The sequence below is a fragment of the Canis lupus genome, chromosome 11 (genome assembly GCF_011100685.1).
Source record: "Canis lupus familiaris isolate Mischka breed German Shepherd chromosome 11, alternate assembly UU_Cfam_GSD_1.0, whole genome shotgun sequence".
NCBI classification, from domain to species: Eukaryota; Metazoa; Chordata; class Mammalia; order Carnivora; family Canidae; genus Canis; species Canis lupus.
Window position 1 is genome coordinate 37237560 of NC_049232.1, and position 25867 is coordinate 37263426.

The 25867-nt window shown below is 38.9% G+C and overlaps 1 protein-coding gene across 9 annotated transcripts in view; it reads left to right on the top strand.

The window, feature by feature from the left end:
- Positions 1 to 306: 306 nt before the first annotated feature.
- The window catches only part of CNTLN (centlein), a 308559-nt gene continuing 282998 nt past the window's right edge, over positions 307 to 25867 (top strand). For 3 of the 9 annotated variants that reach the window (XM_038552470.1, XM_038552476.1, XM_038552471.1), the window contains exons 1-2: positions 309 to 727; positions 8649 to 8737. In XM_038552470.1, the coding sequence (XP_038408398.1) occupies positions 368 to 727; positions 8649 to 8737 (449 nt within the window). In that variant the 5' untranslated portion in view covers positions 309 to 367. Of the gene's footprint in view, positions 728 to 8648; positions 8738 to 25867 lie in introns of all 9 variants that reach the window. The other 6 variants (XM_038552473.1, XM_038552474.1, XM_038552475.1 and 3 more) reach the window with 3 other exon arrangements.

Here is a 25867-nt window from a genome sequence, read left to right on the forward strand (position 1 = left end):
GGCGGAACTTACAGTTAAGGATCATTTGGGGCTTGTCCGGGAAGACTTGCAGAGGTGGGAGGTAAACTAGGCGCTAAGTGGCGGGAAGGCGTGGCGCGGGGAACCCCAGGCTCGGGGGGCAGGGGCCGCCCCGGGGCGCGCGCGGGGGGACAGGCCTGACCCCGGGGGCCACGGCGCGTGCGCAGTGTCGCGCTGGCGCCGAGCGCGCGGCCCGCGCGAAGCCGGCCAGGACCCGCGGGCGCGAGACCCCGAGCGCCAAGGCGGGAAAAGGCGCGCGCATGCGCGGCTCGGAGGTTCGGGCTCGCCGGGATGGGGAAGGGGAGGTGGAGTTTCCAAGAGGGAACTTGACCCGTTAGCAGCCGCGGCCATGGCGGCGCGCTCGCCGCCCTCGCCGCTCCCTCCGCCCCCAGCGCGACAGTTGGGCCTCTGGTCCCCACGTGTTGGGCGGGGAGCTGTGGCACACGCAGTGCGCAGCGAGGCCTCGGGTCTGGCGAGCGCCGTGCGGGAGGGCGTCGTGGACAAGAACGATATATGCTGGCGGGGCGAGGAAGGGTCAGGGGGCCGGCGAGGGCCCCGGCGGGCAGCTCCGGCTCAGGCTCCCCTCCTCAGCTCGCCCGCGGGGTCCAAGCGGCTGGAGGGCATCTCGGTAGAGGAGGCGATGGTGACCCGGACGCAGCTGCTGGAGGAAGAGCTGAGCAGCCTAAAGGAGGAGCTGGCCCTGTGTCAGGTATCGAGGTGGCCGCCGGGCTCCCCGCTGCACGGCGGGGCGGGGGCCGGGGCCGGGGCCGGGGCCGGGGGCGGGCGGGGGGAGGCGGGGGAGGCGCGCCCCTCTGCCGCGGCCTCAGGCTGCGCCGCTGCTGCTGTGCTGCGCTGTGCAGCTGCGCGGGCTCGGGACCCACCCACCTCCGCCGGCGTCGCTCCCTCCCGGAGTCCACACCCAGCCCGGCGAGCCGCTCGGACCCGCCGGGCGGGGCGGGGGTCGCCGCGGGGCCCCGGGTCTGGGCTTCCTCGCTGGGACGCCCCCAAACCGTGCAGTCGCGTCGCCCCGGCCCCGCCCCTCCCCCTCCCCCGAGTGCTCGGGCCGGGCTGTTCAGTGGCACTTGGAGGAGGAGTTCCACGCAGTCCACAAGTTGGAATGTTGAACGGGAAAAGTTGACAACACGTCTGTTAAAACAAAAAACCCATCCACGAGGGAGCGTGTTTCTCATTTTCAAACCCACGCTTGTTCTTAAGTTGACGTAGGTGAAACCTAAGTGGTAAACACAGACCAGTAATTTTGGGGGGAATCTTAGGCCGAGAACTTTTCACGCGTAACAGATGATGCTTAATGTTTATTAACCAGCTATACTATTTCTATAGCGCTTGAAATATTTGATTTTCACATCATCTTGTCAGGGAGAAGCATTTACTAAATCAATTATGTTAATTTATTTTGGCTGCTGTTTGTAGAGTGATTAAAGATGGCTTGACTGCGCTCATGTTCGAGGAGATTAGGTTTTATTTTAGTTTTGCATCTTCAGCATTCTCTCTCCTCTTATTTTACCAGAGCCTTTAGACAGGGTTGGGCGATGTCAGTGTTGGAGATTCACTCAACAATAAATCTTTTAGTCACTGTCTCCAAGATAGAACCAGTTAGGAACCGCTAACCACAAAGGTAACTTTATGAACAGTATCACCAGTTTAGAATAGTACAAATTCAAGAAATTCGTTCTCTCTCATAGTTTGTTCTATTGGATTCTTTTGCCACCCCCCCCTCCCCCTTGTAGGTCCTTTCTGATTGAGTCAAGGCTTTAAAACAACCAAGACAACTTTGTTCAAATTGAATATGCCTTTGCTCAAACAGGCTGGGGAAATGCTATGTGTGTGCTGCTTTTTAATTTTCCCACTTCCTGTTCTTCATTGGATGAGGAGCAAAGGAACAAATAAGAGACACCAGTGAACTGAAGCATTTTGTCCTGTACACACTTGGATAAAGATATTAACCCATGATAGAGGCTTTTGTTACTTTGACTAGTCCTAATCTAAGATGCTATTTGCTCATATCTTCTGTACTCTTCCCCTTTCCTTTCTCTATTTATCCCAGTTACAACTGACTAAGGAGCTGAGATACTTTTTATGACTTGATTGAGGAAATTACTCTGTTGTAAACAGCCCACTGATCCTCCCCCCCCATCCCATTCCCTGTTATTTAAAAATGGAATTTCAAATACAGTGTGGGCCCCTGTGACTTTAAAACATATGGACTAGAAAAATGATTAAAGTACTCTAGGTGGATGTAAGAAAAGAGATGGTCATAATTAGGCTAGAATGATGGTTCTTGAGATTTTTCTAATATTGACACTGTTAGATGATCATAGGCATTCCAGTAATATGAGATGGGATTGGCAGTATCCCATTCAAAACTGTGGTCAAACCCCACTCATGCTCTTGGAGAAACTTGGGAGAAATAATAATTGAAGTCCCAATTATTTTATTAAAAAAGCATTTATATAATTAAACACTCACTTTTAGACCTTTTTTATTTGTTCTACTCACTCAGCTAGAAGTGAGTAGAACATGTAATTACCCAAGAATACATAGTATTAACCCTGTTTTTCAAACCTTTCAAAAATTGTAACCCAAAATAAATTCATTTTGTCTTAACCTAATAAGTAGGCACACATACACATACCTAGGTTTTCAGAAAGAGTATTCACTTTAACTGTTTGTCATGGACTCTGCTTTTTCTTTTAAATTCTACTAGATTAGTTTGACACAGTAATGGATCCAAAGTACAGTTTGGGGGAAAAGAATCCTGCAAATTAGTCTCTGGTCATAAATAGTAGCTTCATACAGGTTAGTTGGTTCTTTTTCCACATTTAGCTTACAGGAATTCAATTATACGTACTTTGTGGGGAATTGAAAGTTTGAGTGGTTCCATGTTCAATTTTACCCCATTGGAATTACTTAGAATAAGCATGTAAAGAAGAATCTCAGTTCAAAGTGTTTCTCATCCAATTCTTATGTGATTGTAATATTAATTGTTTTTCGTAGGCTCCAAACTAGCAAGCAACTTATACATAGTGCTTAGCTGAAGAAAACATGATTAACTAACTTCAGTGTGGGGAGAAAAGCTGTCTGTATTGGACCTACTGAGGATAAGACATTAGCTTCCCAATGTAGCTTTTTCCTAATGAAATTTCAAGGGTGCTTCAAAGGACAATTTTAAGTTCACGGCATTTATGCCTTATTCATTGATTTCGAACCAAGCTTCACCATACTCTTAATTTTGATCATGAATTTCAAGAATGTGTTCTATTTGCAGTTTAGGGTATTACAAGTATGTATATATGTACATTTATCACCATTTCACCACCATTCTGTTAGAATACCAGAAGGGAAGTAATGCTATGTATGTGTAATACACGTATACATATATATTTGTTTGTGACGCATGTATGTATATCAAAACTTATTTCCTTTTTCAGTAGCAACTGAAAGTATTCACTAACCCTATAAACCAATTTCAGGTTAAAAATTATTTAGGGCATTTAAATGAAATATATGTTGATACCTGGCTGGATCAGTTGGTAGAGCATGCAGTTCTTGATCTCCAGGTGGTGAGAGGTCAATCCCTGGTTTAGACATAGAGTTTACTTAAAAAATGAAATATAAAAAATAAATGATATAGATGTTTATTACTTCAACTTTAGTGATGAAACTAAGTTTAATGTAGCATGTGATGTTGGAATTAAGATTATATGACTAGTGAACTCAGCCAGTTCTATTTTTTGTTCCATATTTAGATCTTTCATCCATTTTGAGTTTATCTTTGTGTATGGTGTAAGAGAATGGTCCAGTTTCATTCTGCATGTGGCTGTCCAATTTTCTCAACACCATTTGTTGAAGAGACCATCTTTTTTCCAGTTGGATATTCTTTCCTGCTTTTTTGAAGATGAGTTGACCATAGGGTTGAGGGTCCATTTCTGGCTTCTTCTGTTCCATTGATCTGTGTATCTGTTTTTGTGCCAGCACTGTCTTGATTACAGCTTTGTAATACAGCTTGAAGTCAGGCATTGTGATGCCCCCAGATTTGGTTTTCTTTGTCAACATTCCTCTGGCTATTCGGGGTCTTTCCTGGTTCCATACAAATTTTAAGATTATTTGTCCCAACTCTGTGAAGAAAGTCCATGGTATTTTGATAGGGATTACATTTAATATGTAAATTTCTCTGGGTAGTGTAGACATTTTCACAATATTTATTCTTCCAGTCCATGAGCATGGAATGTATTTCCATCTTTTTACGTCTTCCTCAATTTCTTTCCCGTGTGTTCTGTAGTTTTTAGAGAGCCAGTTCTTTTTTTTTTAAGATTTATTTATTCATGAGAGACACACACAGAGAGGCAGAGACACAGGCAGAGGGAGAAGCTGACTCTTTGCAGGGAGCCCGATGCGGGACTCGATCCCCGGACCTGAGATCATGCCCTGAGCTGAAGGCAGATGCTCAACCACTGAGCCACCCAGGTGTCCCTGAGCCAGTTCTATTTTTTGTTAGATATTTAGGTATGTTGCAAATTTATCCAGTCATTCATGAAGAAAAAAAAAATTGAGAACCTACTGTATAATTAGAATCCTTACCAATGTTAGTAGTTGTATTTTGGTATGTGAATCTTTTTTATGCAATTATTTTTTATAATGATTTTTATTGAGAGGCTGCTTTGTGCCATATTTTGTAATTAAACTCATTCCATTGTTTTCCTTGGGTTCTGATAGGCAAATTATTTATTTAAATATAGGAAATAGTTTTCATGTTTGTTGAATTAATTCCTCCAGTAGAGGTCAGTTGAGGGTCTTTTATGTTGCCAGACAATAAACTAGGTGCTGGGAGAGTATGTACCCAGTGAAAAAGACAGTTTTGGATATCCATGTCTGCAAAGCTGATACTTATTTCCATGCCGGCTGATAAATGAAGGTCAAGGCTAATCCATTATTAAGATAATTTATAGATCCAAATCTCTAAGCATTTAGTCAACTCTTCTAGGCTGAGTTTAATAAACTTTGTGAGGAGTAGGGTTTTTAAATTTAAATTATTATTGTTATTATTTTTTTTAGTAATCTCTATACCCAGTGTGGTATTGATCTCAACCCCAAGAACCAGAGTCACATACATTTCTGACTGAGCCAGCTAGGCACCCCTAATTTTAATTTTAGATTATTTGATTCTGTGTCAAAGTTATAGAATAAGAATAAATTATGAGTAGTCTTTAAAGGCTTTTATTTTTAATGTTTTTAAAAGAACATATTTATGTGCCCAAAGGAAGGGAAACCATAAGAAAATAGTTTCCTGTTTTAGTAATGTCTGGAGTAGTTTGGAAGTTAGTTTTGTGTTTTTAAGGGGAGTTCTATTTCTTTTTGCATATGAAAGAGGGTCCTTTTAGTATTTAGGGGTGTAACCCACATTGAAGATGATACAGCATTTAAATAACTGAAAAGCCCACAAAAACAATGTAATAGTCTCATAATCCATTCAAAGCATTTTATTACTAGCAAAAAAAACTTGCTTTTTTTTTTCTTTTTTTCCAAATCAGGAATCCCTTATAAATTTGAATATTTTTAGGTGACAGAATCTGAATACTGTGCTGGCCATAAATTAAAAAAGAATGTTTAGAAATTTGGAAATTAGAGAAAAAAGAGAATGTTGTTATTTGCTCATGGTGCGGATTGAAGTAACCATTATAGAAATAACCATTAACTATAACAACAATGGAAAAAGAAAAAATGTGTAAATTAAAATGTAAAGATTTTTTTCATCAGATTTTTAAGATCCTTGCTATATCTCTTTCACTGTGCTAGAGCTAAATCCTTTGTTATTAAGTCTTATTTAAATGGAAGTAAATTTTATGAGTATTGAAAACCTGTTCTTTTACATTTTTATTTAAGCTAGCCTTTCTTGCTTGTATTTTAGGTAGAAAATTTAGGGTGAGAATACACATAAATCTTTGGTATTTTGTTTTGAAGTGAGCTGTAAGATAAATTTATTGATAATATTGGTTTCAAAAGATTTTGTAATTTCCTCAACATACCTTTTAAAAATAGAAATATTAGAGCACATTATGTTTCATGGCTTATTTTTTCTTACCTTCCAGGCAAGTTTTGACATGTGATTTATATACTGACATTTCTTGTCTTTACTTGAATTATTTCAATACCCAAATTCTAAATTCTTGCTTCTAAAGAGGTAAAGTAAAGCATGATATATAGGAATGTTAGGGAAGGTAGTCCTCTCTAGTACTCAAGCTGTTAGAAGTCTTTTGAAAACAAGTAAGTAAGCAATTGAACAAAGTAAATCAAAGATTTGAGCTTTAAAAAATGAAAACATAAAATTTTAGAAGAAAGTATAGGTATATAGTTTTCTAATCTCTGAGAAGCCAGTTAGAAAAGTTCATATGTAAAATACATAAGCCATAATGGAAAAAATGGAAAATTTTAATATATAAAATAAATAATTACTCTTCTCCAAAAACAGAGAGAGCTCAGAACTGCTGCTGCCCTGCATGTGTCAGCTCAGCCCTGTTGGTGCTCTGATGCTCTCAAGGAGGGACATGACAGCTTTCTGAATGGATTTTTCTTAAGAAAAGTGCGAGTGTTTATGCACTTCATGATACCTGCCCCTCATCCTCGCCGTTACTGTCACTTGGCTTTTTCTCAATAGGCTTCATCTTTATTTATATTTTAATGGGGAAGTTTTGCTCTTACCCCTGCAACCTATATTCGCTCCCCCCTGACCCCTCCTAGGTACAGAATTATGAGATTCTGAAAAAAAAAAAAAAAAGAAAATCATTCTTCCATAAAAAAAAAAAAAACAAAAACTCCGTCATAAATAAAGGTAAATAAGCAACAACATACTAGGAAAAAAATTTTGTAACGCATTTGGTAGACATAAGTCTAATTTTAAGATTTCCAGCAATAACTTTTATATTTTATTGGCAGAACTTCAGCCACATTCCATAGGTAAGAGAGGCCAGTATTTTAACTGGGCAGCAGAGAGCCAAACGGTTGCTATTATTAACAGGAAGGAGAAAATGGATGATGGACGCAGACACAGATAGAAATATCAGCCACCAAGCAAACCCAACCAATCAAATATAGTATTATGAAATGAAATACTCTGTGATAAAAAAATTAAACAGGGTAAAAGGGTTATCAGAGACTTATGGGTTTTGGGTGGCTGTAAATATAGTAGTCAGGGAAGAATTCTCTTGAGGTGACATTTAAGCAAAGGCCTGAATGAAGTGAGGAAAAATTTACATGAAAATGTGGTGGATGATATATGTGCAAAGGCCCTGGAACAAGTAAAACAAGAAAAACCGTGTGAATAATGAATGGAGAGAGTGATAGATGAGGGTGGAGAGGTATGTATGGGGTCAGATAATGTGAGGTTTTTGTAACCTTGATACTGAGTCTGGATTATTTCCTAATCTAAATAGAATCCACTAGAGGATTTTGAGGTATAAGGAGGCTAGGGGACCATCTGGATGGCTAGGCAAGAGAAGGGGTTGATTTGGAGTAAGAGAATGGTGGTGGAGGTGGTGAGAAGTGATTAGAATGGGATATGTGTTGTAGGTAAACACAATAGGATTTACTGATTGTTTGGATATGAAATGTAAGGAAAAGAGAATAATCAATTGACATGTAGGTATTAGGCCTTTGAACAGGACTAGATGATGGTGTCCTTTTCTTAGCTGCAGAGGAGTAGGTTTGTGAAAGAGTAGGAAATAAAGGATTTTTTTAGATAAGTTAAATTTGAGATAACTATTAGGTATTCAAGTGAAGTTATTGAGTAGGCAGTTGGAAAGCAGCTATGCTTACCACTATACCACCAACGCAGGGTAAGCAGTTGGAGATTGGGAGTCTGCACTAGGGGTGGAGAAAACCGCTAAAGATGGAAATGTGGAAGTCTCAGTGTATAGTTGATGGATAAAACCATGTGACTGAATGAGTTCCCCTAGAGCAGTGGTTCTCAACCTTGAGTGCACAGAATCACTTGAGGAAATTTGAAAAAATACTGGCGCTTGGACCTTAACTGAAACCAATTAAGTCAGAATCTCTAGATCATCACTATTTTTAAAAACTTCCCCCAAAGTGACTCCCAGCTCTCAATTACAGTTGTCTAACAACTGAACTGGGCATTAAGGACTAAAACTGCCCATTGTCTATGGGATTTGGCTACATAGAGGACCTTGGAAAAGAAATTTAATATCTTGGTGGGGAGGGACATCTGAGTGGAGGAAGTAATAGAGTGAACGTGGAGTGAGGAAGTGGAGACCGTGATTATAGGCGACTGTTCAAGGAATTTTGCTGAAAACGGGAGCTGAAAAAATGGGGCAGTAAATAGACAACAGTTCTCTTTTAGAGCAAATTTACTGTGATATTCAGTATTCCAACATTTACACCCTAAAGTATGGGTGGTAGAAATAGTAAAAGTGAATGTGAGGGACCAGTATAAGAACTTTTTAAAAATAAACCTTTCCTGTTATACTTTGCAAGAATCTATTTTATAGTTAGAGAACTGGGAATCAAGTGATTTTTTTCCATTTTAAAATTTAATATAGTGTCTTCTCTGATTAGGTACAAAGCAATGCATTAAAAATGTCTTTTGTTTCTTTAAGGCTGATAAAGAATTTGTATGGTCTTTGTGGAAACGTCTCCAGGTGACAAACCCAGATGTCACACAAGCAGTCAGTTTGGTTGTGGAAAGGTGAGCTCCCAAGTTATTTTTCTATGAATATTTGGATTGTTGAATTTGTTTTGCTTATTCTTGAAATGAAAAGTTGGCATTAAGTCCCTAAAGAGATTTGATTTCCAAATAAATGTGGAGCATGATGTCCTGATTATTGGACTTACTTCAAGGGGTGCCAGTTCACCAAATACAAATAGGCCATATCTTCGGCTCGTATTGTGATGTATTTGGGAAGTAAGAGATAAAACGGTGACTTAGGCACCGTTGTGTGTGTGTGTGTGTGTGTGTATGTGTGTGTGTCTATGTGTCTGTATGTATCTGTGTATATGTGTGTTGTGCTATTATGGCTCAGCTTTAAAAATTGGAGAAGTACCTATTACTTGGCTTTTTTACTCTGCCTTTCTTGACATCTTTCTAGACATGACCCTTCCTAGACATGGCTCATGTTGCCCCTGAGGTAACTGCAGTGTGTACTTTAAATCCTGAGATGAGCTTGCCAGAATAGAGTTAAGTGTTCTGGAATAGGCTGAGGAATTTCACTTAGCACTCTGTATTACCCTGTTGGGGATGCCTATTCATTTAACAATAGATTGTTGGGCCTCTCCTTGGTCATTAGAAACAGTGGAGTGATGCTGGGTACTCCTTATGAAATATTTAATATACAGTAGTCCCATGATGCTTAGCATAGCAATTAAAACACTTGCTTTCCTATTAAATGGATTTCAGTACATTGTCTAAGTGAGAAGCTAAGCTTATGAATGCCTTTTCCTTTTTCTTTACTGGAATCATGATTATATAAACTGAATATCATTTTTTGATAACTTGAACTTGATATTTACCTTTGATATATATGTCTAGCCCTAGGATCATTCCAATGTTGTCTGGAATTAACTTTTTGAAATCTGTGGTACGTACCTATATGTTTAGGTTATTGTGAACTCTTAAAATCGTATAATCACTTTCTTTTCATGTTGCTTATAGGTACAGTTTAATCAGTTTTTCCTTTTTGATAATCCAAATTAAGCCTTTTGTTGAAATATCTTTGTTACTTCTTTAGTCATCTTTGAGATGAAATGTGATCACTCTCAATCCCGCTGTTTTTTAGCTGAATAACCATTCTAGAAGATATATTTTCAGGACTTCAGTAGTCCTTTTTGTGATTCTTTTGTTATCCTCCTCTCATTTTATTTGTATATATTTTCCAGTTTTCTAATTTGGTATTTTTTTTAGACTCACTAAAACTGTCTTTAATTTTCACTTTCTTCTAGGTCAAGACAGAAACAAATATTAAAATGTTATTGGGTCATTGTCTCATCCTTTGAGATTTCTATTTTTCAGTATACAGTATACATGATATACATATAAAAGTACAGCTTGTAAATAACTGCACATATATTTGGGGGTGGATACTCAAATACCTTTTTTTCTGATAATATATGTAATGGGAAATTTTGGAGATTATTACTTTACAGCTACGATTCTCAAAATTTTAATATGCACAAGATATACCTGATGAACTTATTATAATGCAGATCCCCAGGACTTTCCCCTGATCTACTGCATTTCTAGGGATGAGGTCCAGAAGTGTTTTAAAAATAAGCTTTCTGGGGCTGCCTGAGTGGCACAGTGGTTGAGCATCTGCCTTCGGCTCAGGTTGTGACCCTCGGGTCCTGGGATTGAGTCCTATATTAGGCTCCCGCAGGGAGCTTCTCCCTCTGCCTGTGTCTCTGCCTCATGAATAAATAAATAAAATCTTAAAAAAAAAGCTTTCCAGATAATTCTGATATTGTCCATAGGTCATACTATGAGAGACCTTGAAATTGGAGACCTGTTTAAGTGGCATTTATACTTTTATGGTTATGTGAGCATCATTTCCTAAACAACCATGTAGTATGTTTTCACCTTCTAAAAGGAAGAATAGCATACCATTTTATCTTTGTCTTTCCAAAAAGAATAGTCTCAATATCAAAGTCACATACATTGTCTTTCTGTTTGTCCAGTAGTTACCCAAATAATGCTATATTTAAGTCTATTTAATATCTACACCTTGGTCTTCCTGGACATTATTTTTTCTTGGAATTTCTAACTGCCCATCTTTTCTGCTTTTTCTTATAATAAAAATGTCTGTTTGTATAATGGTTGAAGATGTTCTTTCTTTTTTAATTTTTTTTAAATTTTTATTTATTTATGATAGTCACAAAGAGAGAAAGAGAGAGAGGCAGAGACACAGGCAGAGGGAGAAGCAGGCTCCATGCACCGGGAGCCCGATGTGGGATTCGATCCTGGGTCTCCAGGATCGCGCCCTGGGCCAAAGGCAGGCGCCAAACCGCTGCGCCACCCAGGGATCCCGAAGATGTTCTTTCTTGAGCTCATTGGCTTCTGGTATGAATTTGGACCAATTGCTTTCCAAACCTATTCATAGGTATCATCCTAGAATTTCTTTTCATTGTATGCTTGGACTAGTTCACAGTTCCTGGGATCCCACATCTTTCTTTCTCTTTTTGGGGGGTTAAATTTTCAAAATTATTTCTCAGAAAGGATGCACAAATGTTCCACTTTGTGACTCCTTACATGCCTGAAAAGGTCTTTCGTTTGTCCTTGTGCTTGACTGATAGTTTAGCTGAACATGAAATTTTATGTTCACATAATTTCTTTCAGATTTTTGAAGGTATAGGTGTAGTGTCTTCTTTTAGCATACAGAGGTACTGCCAAGTACATATGTGATCCCAGTGCAAGTGATCCTTTCTTCTTTCTAGGTAGCTTGCTTAAATTAAGCTTTTGGATTTTCTCTCTATATGTAATATTGTAAAATTTCAGTATCATCTATTAATTTGTTTTTTTTTTTTTAAATCCAACCTTCTCAACCTTTGGTGAGCCTTTTCAAACTAAAGATTGAAGATTTTCTTTTGATTGAGGAAAGTTGTCTTCAGCCTTGCTGTAGGCAAATGCTGAGATGAGTGAGAAACTCAGTCTTTTGGTAAATGGTTCCTTTATTAGTCTTGATTTCTGTTGCCTTCTGGTCTCTGTATTTACTAATTGGTTACTTAGAGCCTTTCTCCAGGCCTTTTGAGAAAAAGCAGCTTCCTCTTCAACTATAGGCATCATTTGGGTTTTGAATTATGATTTGTCTCTGGGTTTGTGAGCACATCCTTCTCTTTCAGATGTTTCTCAAATTTATGGTCCATTTTGGCCCCTTTCTCATTTCCCATGCTGATAGAGATTTATTCAAGGCAGTGTGATTTATGAATTTCAGTATCATCTTCATCAAGTAAATCATCTTGAAGAGGAAGTATAGTATCATTTTTAGTGATTATAATGTATTCTATTATTTTGATACATCATATTTATATTTAATCAGTATTTTGCTTTTGTACATTAAGATTATTTTATTTAAAATTGTATGATGATGCTGTGATGAATGGCCTTGTGTGGATAAAGCTTTGTTTGCATTATTAGTTTCAAGTAGTGGTGCTGTTGTCATAGTGGCTGTGGTCTGGGATGGCTAAACATACTGAAATGAATAGGTTAATCCTGCTCAATTAAAGAATTACACTGCTCCAAGTTACCCTTTCGGAAAAATTCTTACCTGTAATTCTTCTCTTTTTTTTCACTTTTTGGCAGTATATTGTAATTTCCTGGTAAGTTTTTTGGTTGGATTTGTCTGTATACAGGCGTACGTTGGAGATGTTGTGGGTTTGGTTCCAGACCACTGCAATTAAACAAATATTGCAATAAAACAAGTCAAATGAAATTTTTGGTTGTCCGTGCTTATAAACATGTTTACACTATACTATAGCCTATTAGTATGTGGTAGCATTATGTCTAAAAAACAATGTACATACCTTCATTCAAAAGTACTAAGTTGGCCCCCCCCCGCCAAAAAAATATACCCACAGTAGAATTTCTTTCAAAATGGCGTCCTTTCAAACCTTGCTGCTGCTTTATCAACTAAGTTTCTGAAAGATTCTAAATCCTTTTGTTGTCATTTCAACAATCTTATGGTATCTTCACCAGGAAATCATTCAAGAAACCACTTCTTTGTTTATCCATAAGAAGCAGCTCATAATCTGTTAAAGTTATTATGAGATTGAAGCAGTTTAATAACATCTTCAGACTTGGCTTTTAATTCTAGTTCTCTTGCTATTTCCACCACACCTGCAATTACTTCTTCCACCAAAGTCTTGAATCCCTCAAAGTCCTCCATGAGGGGTTGGGATCGATTTCCTCCAAACTCTTGATATTGTTGATATTCTGTCCTCTTTCCATGGATCATGACTGTTCGTAATGGCATCCAGAATGGTGAATCTTTTCCAGAAGCTTTTCAATTGACTTTGCCTAGATCCATCAGAAAAATCATGATCTATGGCAGCTATAGCTTTACGAAATCAATTTCTTTTTTTTTTTTTTAAAGATTTTATTTATTTATTCATGATAGTTACACAGAGAGAGACAGAGAGGCAGAGACACAGGCAGAGGGAGAAGCAGGCTCCATGCAGGGAGCCCGACGTGGGATTCGATCCCAGGCCTCCAGGATCGTGCCCCGGGCCAAAGGCAGGCGCCAAACCACTGCGCCACCCAGGGATCCCACGAAATCAATTTCTAAAGTTATAAGACATGAGAGTTGAAATGACTTCTTGATCCATGGGCTTCAGAATGGTGGTTGTGTTAGCAGCCATGAAAGCATTTTCCATTATAGGTCTTGGGTGACCAGGTAGATTGTCAGTGAGCAGTAACATTTTGAAAGGAATCTTTTTTTTTTTTTTTTTTCCTAAGCAATAGTTCTCAACAGTGGTCTTAAAAGATTCAGGAAATCATGTTATAAATAGATGTACTGTTATCCGGACTTTGGTGTTCTATTTATAGAGCACAGGCAAAGTAGATTTAGTGTAATTCTTAATGACCCTAGAGTTTTCAAAGTGATAAATGAGGATTGGCTTCAACTTAAAGTCACCAGATGCGTTATTAGCCCCTAACAATAGAGTCAGCCTGTCCTTTGAAGTTTTGAAGCCAGGCATTGACTTCTCTCTAGCTATGGACGTCCTAGATTGTGTCTTCTTCCAATAGAAGGCTGTTTCATCTATATTGAAGATCTGCCATTTAATGTAGCCACCTTTGTTAATTCTTTAAGCTCGATCTTCTGGATAACTTGCTACAGCTTGCACTTGCTGCTTCACCTTGCACTTTTAGATCATGATGATGATTTCTTTCCTTCAACTTCATGAACCAACCTCTGCTGGTTTCAGATTTTTCTTCTGTAGCTTCTTTACTTCTTCAGCTTCACAGAATTGAAGAGAGTTAGGCCTTGCTCTGGATTAGGCTTTGTCTTAAGGGAATGTTGTAGCTAGTTTGATCTTCTATCCGGGCCAGTAAAACTTTCTCCATATCAGCAGTAAGGCTGTTTAGCTTTCTTATCATTCTTGTGTTCACTAGAGTAGAAACTTTAATTCCTTCAAGAACTTCTCCTTTGCATTCACACATGGCTAACGTTTTGGTGCAAGAGGCATACCTTTTGGCCTATCTTGGCTTTTGACATGCCTTTTTTTACTAAGCTTAATTATTTCTGGCTTTTGATTTAAATATAGACGTGCAACTCTTCCTTTCACTTGGAAACTAGAGACCTCTGTTGGGTTATTAACTGGCCTAATTTCAATATTGTTGTGTCTCAGGGAATAGGGAGGCCTGAGGAGAGAGAAAGAGATGGATATGGGGGAATGGCTAGTTGGGGGAACAGTCAGAGCACACATATTTATCAATTGAGTTTGCCGTCTTATATGCATGTGGTCCGTGGTGCTCCAAAACAGATATAAGACTTTGAAATGTTGCAAAAATTACCAAAGTGTGACATAGAGACATGAAGTAAGAAAATACTGTTGGAAAAGATGGTACCAATAGACTTACTTGACACAGGATTGTTACAAACCTTCTATTTGTGAAAAACTTGATATCTGCAAAGCGTAATACACCAAAGCACAGTAAAACGAGGTATGCTTGTACATATATTTGTATGCATGTGTTTTACCTTTTATTATGGAATATTTCAATTAGAGGCAAAGGCAGAGATAAAATATTAATGAAATCCCATGTTTACTCATCACCCAGCTTAAACAGTTATCAACACATGACCAACCTTATTTTATCAGTAAACTTCTACTTCCTTCTCTGTTCCCTTTACCGCTACTGGATTATTATTTTTTTGGTATTTTATTTTTAATTTTTTTATTGGAGTTCAATTTGCCAACATTTAGCATAACACCCAGTATTCATTACTGTTGAACTCATGATAGTCTGTAACTCATGCCTGAACAAAAGTAGTCTAATATACTCTTTACTTCAAAAGGCACATCACAGTTTTCTTGCACTTAGGAACACTAGGTAGCACTTTAGCAGTATGCCCAGTGATCATTTTTTTAAATTGTTTTTTTTTTTTGAATATTTTTTTTATGGAGTTCGATTTGCCAACATACAGTATAACACCCAGTGCTCATCTCGTCAAGTGCCCCCCTCAGTGCCCGACACCCAGTCACCCCATCCCCCTACCACCTCCCCTTCCACTACCCTTAGTTCGTTTCCCAGAGTTAGGGAATGTTCTATCTCTCATGTTCTCATGTTCTATCACCCTCTCTGATATTTCCCACTCCTTTTCTCTCCTTCCACCTTAATCTCTTTCACTATTTTTTATATTCCCCGAATGAATGAAACCATATAATGTTTGTTGTTCTCCGATTGACTTACTTCACTTAGCATAATACCCTCCAGTTCTATCCATGTTGAAGTAAATGGTAGGTATTCGTCTCCTCTGATGGCTGAGTAATATTCCATTGTATATATAGACCACATTTTCTTTATCCATTCATCTTTCGATGGACACTGAGGTTCCTTTCACAGTTTGGCTATTGTGGACATTGCTGCTATAAACATTGGGGTGCAGTTGTTCCCTGTTTCACTGCATCTGTATCTTTGGGGTAAATGCCCAGCAGTGCAATTGCTGGGTCGTAGGGCAGATCTATTTTTACTCTTTGAGAAGCCTCCACACAGTTTTCCAGAGTGGCTGTACCAGTTTACATTCCCACCAACAGTGCTAGAGGGTTCCCCTTTCTCCACATCCTCTCCAACATTTGTGGTTTCCTGTCTTGTTAATTTTCCCCATTCTCACTGGTGTGAGGTGGTGTCTCATTGTGGTTTTGATTTGTATTTCCCTGATGGCAAGTGATGCAGAGCATTTTCTCATGTGCTTGTTGGCCATGTGTATGTCCTCTTTAGTGAAATTTCTGTTCATGTCTTTTGCCCATTTTATGACTGAATTGTTTGTTTCTTTGCTGTTGAGTTTAATAAGTTCTTTATAGATCTTGGATACTAGTCCTTTATCTGATACATCATTTGCAAATGTCTTCTCCCATTCTGTAGGTTGTCTTTGAGTTTTGTTAACTGTTTCTTTCTTTTTTTAAAAGAGTTTATTTATTTATTCATGAGAGACACAGAGAGAGAGAGAGAGAGAGGCAGAGACACGGCAGAGGGAGAAGCAGGCTCCATGCAGGGAGCCTGATGGTGGGGGGACTCAATCCTGGGACCCCAGGATCACAGTCTGGGCCGAAGGCAGGTGCTAAACCACTGAGACACCCAGGGATGCCCTGTTGACTGTTTCTTTTGCTGTGCAGAAGCTTTTTATCTTGTTGAAGTCCCAATAGTTCATTTTTGCTTTGGTTTCCCTTGCCTTCATAGATGTATCTTGCAGAAAAGTTGCTGTGGCCAAGTTCAAAAAGGGTGTTGCCTGTGTTCTCCTCTAGGATTTTGATGGATTCTTGTCTCACAGTTAGATCTTTCATCCATTTTGAGTTTATCTTTGTGTCTGGTGTAAGAGAATGGTCTAGTTTCATTCTTCTGCACATGACTGTCCCATTTTCCCAGCACCATTTATTGAAGAGACTGTCATTTTACCAGTGGATAGTCTTTCCTGCTTTGTTTAATATTAGTTGACCGTAGAGTTGAGGGCCCATTTCTGGGTTCTCTGTTCTGTTCCATTAATCTTTGTGTCTGGTTTTGTGCCAGTACCACACTGTCTTGATGATCACAGCTTTGTAGTACAACTTGAAATCTGGCATTGTGATGCCCCCAGCTCTGGTTTTCTCTTTCAATATTCCCCTGGCTATTCGGGGTCTTTTCTGATTGCACACAACTCTTAAGATTACTTGTTTCAACTCTCTTAACAAAGTCCATGGTGGGCAGCCCTGGTGGCGCAGCAGTTTAGTGCCGCCTGCAGCCTAGGGTGTGATCCTGGAGACCCGGATCCAGTCCCACGTCGGGCTCCCTGCATGGAGCCTGCTTCTCCCTCTGCCTGTTTCTCTGCCTTTCTCTCTCTGTGTCTGTCATGAATAAATAAATAAAATCTTAAAAAAAAAGTCCATGGTATTTAGATAGGGATTGCATTGAACATGTAAATTGCCCTGGGTAGCATTGACATTTTCACAATATTAATTCTTCCAATCCATGAGCATGGAATATTTTTCCATCTCTCTGTGTCTTCCTCAATTTCTTTCAGAAGTGTTCTGTAATTTTCAGGGTATAGATTCTTTACCTCTTTGGTTAGGTTTATTCCTAGGTATCTTATGCTTTTGGGTGCAATTGTAAATGGGATGGACTCCTTCATTTCTCTTTCTTCAGTCTCATTGTTAGTGTATAGAAATGCCACTGATTTCTGGGCATTGATTTTGTATCCTGCCACACTGCCAAATTGCTGTATGAGCTCTAGCAATCTTGGGGTGGAGTCTTTTGGCTTTCTATGTATAGTATCATGTCATCTGTGAAGAGGGAGAGTTTGACTTCTTCTTTGCCAATTTGAATGCCTTTTATTTCTTTTTGTTCCCTGATAGCTGAGGCTAGGACTTCTAGTACTATGTTGAATAACAGTGGTGAGAGTAGACATCCCTGTCGTGTTCCTGCTCTTAGGGGAAAGGCTTTCTGTGTTTCCCTTTTGAGAATGATATTTGCTGTCGGGTTTTTGTAGATGGCATTTAAGATGCTGAGGAATGTTCCTTTTATCCCTACACTCTGAAGAGTTTTGAGCAGGGATGGATGCTGTATTTTGTCAAATGCTTTCTTTGCGCCTATTGAGAGGATCATATGGTTCTTGTTTTGTTTCTTGTTGATATTATCTATCACGTTGATTATTTTACACGTGTTGAACCAGCCTTGCATCCTGGGGATAAATCCCACTTAGTTATGGTGAATTATCTTCTTAATGCACTGTATTGTCTAGTATCTTGTTGATAATTTTTGCATCTGTGTTTCATCAGGGCTATTGGTCTATAATTCTCCTTTTTGGTGGGGTCTTTGTCTGGTTTTGGAATTAAGGTGATGCTGGCCTCATAAAATGAGTTTGGAAGTATTCCGTCTCTTTTTATCTTTTGGAACAGCTCTAGTAGAATAGGTATTGTTTCTTCTTTAAATGTTTGGTAGAATACCCTTGAGAAGCCATCTGGCCCTGGATTTTTGTGTCTTGGGAGATTTTTGATGACTGCTCCCTGGTTATTGGCTTGTTCAGGTTTTCTATTTCTTCCTGTTCCAGTTTTGGTAGTTTGTGGTTTTCCAGAAATGCATTCATTGCATCTAGATTGCCTAATTTATTGGCATATAACTGCTCATAATATGTTTTTTAAATCGTTTGTATTTCTTTGGTATTGGTTGTGATATCACTTTTTTCATTGGTGATTTTATTAATTTGAGTCTTTTCTCTTTTGTTTTTAATACGGCTGGTTAATGGTTTATCTATCTTATTAATTCTTTCAAAGAGCCAACTCCTAGTTTTGTTGATCTGTTCCACAGTTTTTCTGGTCTCTATTTCATTGAGTTCTGCTTGAATCTTTATTAACTCTCTTCTGCTGGGGTGTAGATTTTATTTGCTGTTTTTTCTCCACTTCCTTTAGGTGCAAGGTTAGCTTGTGTATTTGAGTTTTTTTTCCAGTTTTTTGAGGGATGCTTGTATTGTGATGCATTTCCCTCTCAGGACTGCTTTTGCTGTATCCCAAAGAATTTGAACAGTTGTATCTTCATTTTCATTAGTTTCCATGAATCTTTTTAATTCTTCTCTAATATGCTGGTTGACCCTTTCATCTTTTAGCGGGATGCTCTTTCACCTCCACGTGTTTGAGTTTCTTCCAAATTTTTTTCAAAACATTATGGTCTGAAAATATGCAGGGGAACAATCCCAATATTTTGGTATCCGATGAGACCTGATTTGTGACCCAGTATGTGGTCTATTCTGGAGAAAGTTCCATGTGCACTTGAGAAGAATGTGTATTCACTTGTGTTTGGATGCAAAGTTCTGTATACATCTGTGAAATCCATCTGGTCATTTAAAGCTCTTGTTTCTTTGGAGATGTTGTGTTTAGAATAGAAGATCTGTCATTTGCAGAAAGCACCCTGTTGAAGTCTCCCAGTATTAGTGTATTATTATCTAAGTGTGTCTTTACTTTGGTTATTAATTGATATACTTGGCAGCTCCCACATTCGGGGCATAAATATTCATGATCGTTAGGTCCTCTTGTTGGATAGACGCTTTAAGTATGATATAGTGTCCCTCTTCATCTCTTACTACAGTCTTTGGGATAAACTTTAACTTATCTGATATGAAGATTGCTACCCCAGCTTCCTTTTGAGGACCATTTGAATGGTAAATGGTTCTCCAACGTCTCATTTTCAGGCTGTAGGTGTCCTTAGGTCTAAAATGAGTCTCAAAAAAAAAAAAATTGAGTCTCTTGTAGACAGCAAATAGATGGGTCTTGCTTTTTTATCCAGTGTGAAACCCTGCATCTTTTGATGGGATCATTGAGTCCATTCACGTTCAGAGTTACTATTGAAAGATACGAATTTAGTGTCATCATAATACCTATTCAGTCCCTGTATTTGTGGATTATTTCTTTGGGCTTCCTCTTTCTTTTACAGGGTTCCCCTTAATATTTCTTGCAGAGCTGGTTTGGTGGTCACATATTCTTTCAGTTTCTGCCTATCTTGGAAGCTCTTTATCTCTCCTTCTATTCTGAATGAGAGCCTTGCTGGATAAAGTATTCTTGGCTGCATGTTCTTCTCATTTAGAACCCTGAATATATCCTGCTAGCCCTTTCTGGCCTGCCGGGTCTCTGTGGAGACGTTGCTGTTAATCTAATATTTCTCCCCATATAAGTTAGGGATCTCTTGTCTCTTGCTGCTTTAAGGATTTTCTCTTTATATTTGGAATTTGCAAGTTTCACTATTAAAAGTCAAGTTGTTGAACGGTTTTTATTGATTTTAGGGGGGGACCTCTCTATCTCCTGGATCTGAATGCCTGTTTCCCTCCCCAAATTAGGGAAGTTCTCAGCTATGATTTCTTCAAATATGCTTTCTGTCCCTCTGTCCCTCTCAGCGTTCTCTGGAACCCCAATTATATGTGGATTTTTTCCTTCTGAGGCTGTTATGTATTTCCCTTATCCTTTCCTCATGGTCTTTTAATTCTTTTTCTCTTTTTTCCTCAGCTTCCTTACTTGCCATCAACTTGTCTTCTATGTCACTCACTGTTTCTTCTACTTCATTAACCCTTGTTGTTAGGAACTTCCAGTTAGGCTTGTGTCCCATTTAGTTGATTTTTATTTTCGGCCTGATTAGATCTAAATTCTGCCATCATGAAGTCCCTTGATTCCTTTACGCTTTTTTCCAGAGCTATGAGTAGCTTTATAATTGTGCTTCTAAATTGGTTTCTGACATCGAATTGTAATCCAAATTCTGTAACTCTGTGGCAGAGAGTACTGTTTCTGATTCTTTCTTTTGTGGTGAGTTCTTCTTTCTAGTGCTCAGTGCAGAGTGGCTGTGTGAGTGGGCTGCATCAAGAATATCAACCACGACCTAAGTAAATTTCCCCATAGATGATTCTGCTGAAGTCAGAGACCAGAAATTGAAAACAAAGATCCGAATGAAATAAAACAAAAGGACCACTAAAGTTGAAAAACAAATTTTAAAACAAAGTAATAAAAAACAAAAGGCCAGGAATCCTAAAGACAAGAGAGGAAAAAAAAAAAAAAAAAGAAAGAAAAAGGAGAAGAAAAATGAAGGGGGCACTGCGAGATGGTGGTAGTGATGAAATTGTAGTGGAGGGAGAATGTAGTCTACTTGAGGGGTTCTAGAGGGTGATCCTCTTGTTTCTGAGTATTTAAAGTTCTGTATGTTATAAGATGCTCAGTTCCAAATTTATATAAACCAGAAATACTTGTAGAGGGTCCAACATTGACCACCAAAACATAAATGAGATAAAAGAGGGGGGCAGAATGTGAATGAGGAGTCTCAGAATGAACCAGCATGGTATGCCACTTGGTTCTGGGTGCAAGCTGGTCATGTTTTATAAGGTATTAACTTCCACCATTGTAGAACAAATGAGGCAAAGAAAACAAAAAGCACAAAACAAAACAAAAAACATATATATCTCCCAAAAATAAGTTGAGTATGTTGAAGGGAATCTAGAAGTGGAAAATATATCTAGGATCTGTAATTGTGCGTATATGAAAGTAAAAAAGGAAGAACCTTAAAAATGAAGAGGTGGTAAAATATTGTAGTTAAGGTGGGAAAAGAGAAAAAAAATTGGAAATTTACACTCTGATATAAAAACGAGTTGTACTGGAAAAAGGAAGAAAAAAAAAGAAGGAGGGGTACCCTCTGGTTCTATATACTATAAATCCCTTGACTTTCCCTGGAGCTTTCCAGCGCTGCTTGGTCAAGAACTTGCTCTTCCCCTGTTCTTCCAGCTGGTCTTCGGGGGGGAAGGGCCTGCAGTGCTGATTCTTAGGTGTGTGCACGGCTCAGGTGAGCTGTTGACCCCGTGAGGCCTCTGTCCCCTGGCTGCCCCGCCCCCTCCCAAGGCACACAATGACAGCAGGAGGAACAACGACACTGGCAGCGGCCAGCTCTCCAGCTTTAGAGTCAGCTCCCGCAGTACCTGCCACAGTCTCCCAGTCTGCGCTGGCCTGGATGCTCCGGGGGCGGAGGGTGCTGACCTGCACAGCTCGGGGGCGTCCGGTGGTGGCAGGAGCATCCTTGCTGTCCTGGGCCGTCCCCGCCTCTCTGTCCCGGGGGGAGTGCAGGATCCTGGGCTGTGTCCCCGGTGCCCTGGGCTCCGGGGCTTGCGCTGCTGGGATCTCGCTCCCGGGCCGCAGCTTCCGAAGGCAGCAGGGCGCAGCCCCCTCCGCCCGCAGCTCCCACCTGACCGACCAGCTGCTCCCCGAGGCCCCGCCGGGCGCTCCAGCCCTTTACTGCGCTCGGCCCGCGGGGTGTGGGGCGCCCTCCGCCGGGCGCACGTCCTCTGTTAGTGACCCCGGGAGGCTGGAGGCCCCACGGCCCCTCCTGCGGTTCTGCCCAATTTCCCTGCTGAGCGCCTTTCCGTCTGGGAAGAATCCGTATGGATTTTTTAAAGTTCCCGCTTCTCCGGGGACTGGGCTCTTCTGTCCCAGAGGCTCTTGCTGCCCGGCTCCTGCGGGGCCCCTCCCCCACTTGATTCTTTTTATTTTATTTTTTCCGCCTTCCTACCTTGTTAGAAGCACAAAATCTTCTCTCAGCAGCGTTCCAGCTGTTCTCTCTTTAAATCTCAGGTTGAATTAGTCGGTTTTAAGTATGATTTGAAAGTTATCTAGGTAAGTTGGTGGGGCCAGGTGAGTTGAGGACCCTACTCCTCTGCCAGCTTGCCCCGCCCCTGGTGATCATTTTTAACAGTGAAATCATCATCATCAACAAAAAGTGTAAAGTTTTGAAAAATGTGGCACTAAATAGACCATGATAAAAACACTTGGTTATGGTATGAGAACTGACACAGAACATCCCCTGTTTTACCTCAGTTGGCAACATGTGATTTGGGTGACTTACATTTTTTGCTGCTTTGGGCATGCCTGCAAATGACTAAAATTGCCATGGGTATTGATTGTAGGCTTATAAATGAATAAGTGAATATGCAAATTCACAAATTCTTAGTCCTTGAATGAAGATGCTGTATATGTCTAAAAGATAAGGGCTCTTTTTTTAATATAACTATAGAATCTTTATCATAGCTAAAGTTCCATAATCATTCCCAAATATAATCAGCCACTCAGTTTTCAGATTTCTCCAGTAGTCTCATACTACTACTACTAGTATTTCTTCTTCTACTTATTCTTATTAATCTCTCTCTCTCTTTCTCTTTTTTGAGAGAGAATGTGCAAGAGAAAGCCCAAGGAGGGGTGGAGAGGCAGAGAGTGAGAGGGAGAGAGAATCTCAAACAGGCTCCATGCTCAGTATGGAGACCCATGTGAGGCTCAGTCTCATGACCCTGAGATCATGACCTGAGTCAGAATCAAGAATTGGATGCTTAGCCACCTAGGTGCCCCTAGTCTCATACTTCTTTTAAAAGTTGGTTTGTTCTGGGGGTGCTGAGTGTGGAGCCTGCTTGAGATTCTTTCTCTCTCTAAATCCCCTCCCTGCTTGTGCTCTCTCTCTTTCTCTTCAGAAAAAAAAAATTGTTGTATGAGGACCCAAACATAGTCTACCCACTGAATATATAGATTCCTTATCCTTCTCTTTCTCATTGCAACTTAATTTATTTTTCAAAAACTTATTTATTTGAGGGGAGAGGGGCAAAGGGAGAGGGAGACTCTCTTAAGCAGGCTCCCTATTGAGCACAGAGTGAGGAGCACAATGAGGGGCTTAATCCCATGATCCTGAGATCATGACCTATAAGCTGAAATCAAGAGTCAGAAGCTTAAGCAACTGAGTTACCCAGTGCCCCTTTCCTTGAAACTTAAAAAAAAAAAAAATGAAATGGTTATTTATGCTGTAGATGTTCTCACATTTTCGATTTTTCTGATTGTAATGCTCTATATCCTATAGTTACCATAAACTTGTAATTAGACCTAGAAGCTTATTCAGGTCTCATGTTTTGGCAAAAATCTTGTTAGGTATAATTATATAATTCTTATTATATCACATCAGAAGACACTTACTGTCTTATCCAAATCTTTTTGTAATAACTTTGATCGGTGGATTATGTCTCTTTAGTCTCAAACAGCCTGTACTCTTCTATTTATGGCATCATCTTGTTAAACAAACATGGTTATTAGTTGTCCTTTAGAAGATCTTGTATTCTGGATTCACTCACTTGCTTCCTTGTGTTATCAGTTTAACTTTTCCTCTTTAATTATTATAAACTGAAAGGTAAATCTAAAGCTTGATTATATTCAGGTTCAACTGTTTTGACATAAATATTTCATAGATTCCATGTACTTCATAGGATATCTCAAATGAAATGTCTGATTGTGCTACTTTCAGTAATGATGATATTATTAGTCAGTGCATTAATGTAACACCAGTCTGATTCCTCCATTATAAAGTTGTATTTTTACCTTAAGGTCAACAGATAATATAGAAAGTAAATGTAATGATAATGTATTGGTGCTTTGCAAGCGTTCACTTCTACATCAACATTTCACCTAATTTTCATATATATTGATTACCTGAATTTATTATTTCATTAGGGGTTAAAAATTGTAATTTTATAGCTCTTTTATTTCTTCTCTACTAACTGGAATTCTTTAACTTTTTATGAGTTTTAATATATAATTAAAACAATTTTAGATAATATGGCCATATGATTATATGGTTCAACACTTTAAAAGTGTTAAAGAATATACAGTGAGGAGTCTTCCTCTCACCCTTGTCTCCAGCTGTTCCTTTCTGTACCTCACAGATGAACCATAATAGCGCATTTATGTCTCTCCATTTTAAGTTTTGTAAATGGTGTGAATTAAGGATCCAACTTCATTCTTTTGCCTATGGATAGCCAGTTGTTCCAGCATCTGTTGAAAAGACTACTTTTCCTCCATTGGATGGTCTTTGCATTGTTAAAAATAGGTCAATTATAGATGTATGAGTTTTTGAGTTCTCAGTGCCATTCCATTAATCTTTATGTCCATTCTTGTTCCAATGTTAAACTGTCCTGATGACTGTTATTTTGTAATAAGTATGAAATTAGTTAGGAGTGAGTCCTTGCTACTTTGTTCTTTGTTTTCAAGAATGTCTTGGCTATTCCAGGTCCCATGTAATTTCAAATGAATTTTAGTATCAGCTTATCAATTTCTACAAAGAAGTGAGCTGGAATTCTGATAGAGATTGTATGGAGTCTGTAGATCAGTACAGATCTCCACTTTGGGGAGTCAGTACTAAATTTAACAATGCTAAATTTTCTATATCCTGAACATGGGATGTTTTTCCAGTTATTTAGTCTTTTAAATTTCTCTCAACAATGTTGTATAGTTTTCCGAGTTTTTATTTTGCACTCTTTTGGATAAGTTTATTTCTAAGTATTTTATTATTTATCATTCTATTTAGATGGAATTGTTTTCTTAACATTATTTTCAGATTGGTTAGTGTAACTGTGTAGATTACAATTGATTTTTGTCTATTGATCGCATAACTTGCAAGTGTACTGAACTCATTCTAATTTTTTTTTAGTGGATTCTTGAGAATTTTCTATAAGATCACATTATCTACAAATAGAGATAGTTTTGCTTCCTCCTTTCAACCATGCCTTTTATTTCTTTCTCTTGCCTACTTGCCCTGGCTAGAACTCCAGTACATTGTTAAACAGAAGAGGTCAGAGCCAACATCCTTGTTTTACCTTTTTTTTTTTTTTTTTTTTTTAAATTCTTGTTATTTTCTTGATCACAGGGAGAAAGCATCCAGTCCTTGACCATCAGGTATAATATTATCTGTGGTGTTTTTAAAGATGTCTTTTTAACAGGTTTAGGAAGTTCTCTTCTATGCATAGTTTTTTTTTATTATGAAAGGTTGTTGGATTTCGTCAAATGTATTTTCTGTGTATATTGAGATGATTGTGTGATTTTTGTTTTCCATTCTATTGATAAAATATATTACATTAATTGGTTTTCAGTTATTTAACTAACTTTTTACTCCTGGAATAAATTCCATTTGGTGGTCATGATGTGTAATTTTTTTGATATGTTGTTGGATTTGGTTTGTTAGTATTTTGTTGATGAGTTCTGTGTCTCATAAGAAGTATTAATCTGTAAGGTTTTTTTTTTTTTGTGATGTCTTTGTTTTTTAGCAGGGTAATATGGGCCTTGTAAAATGGATTAAGATGTGTTTCCT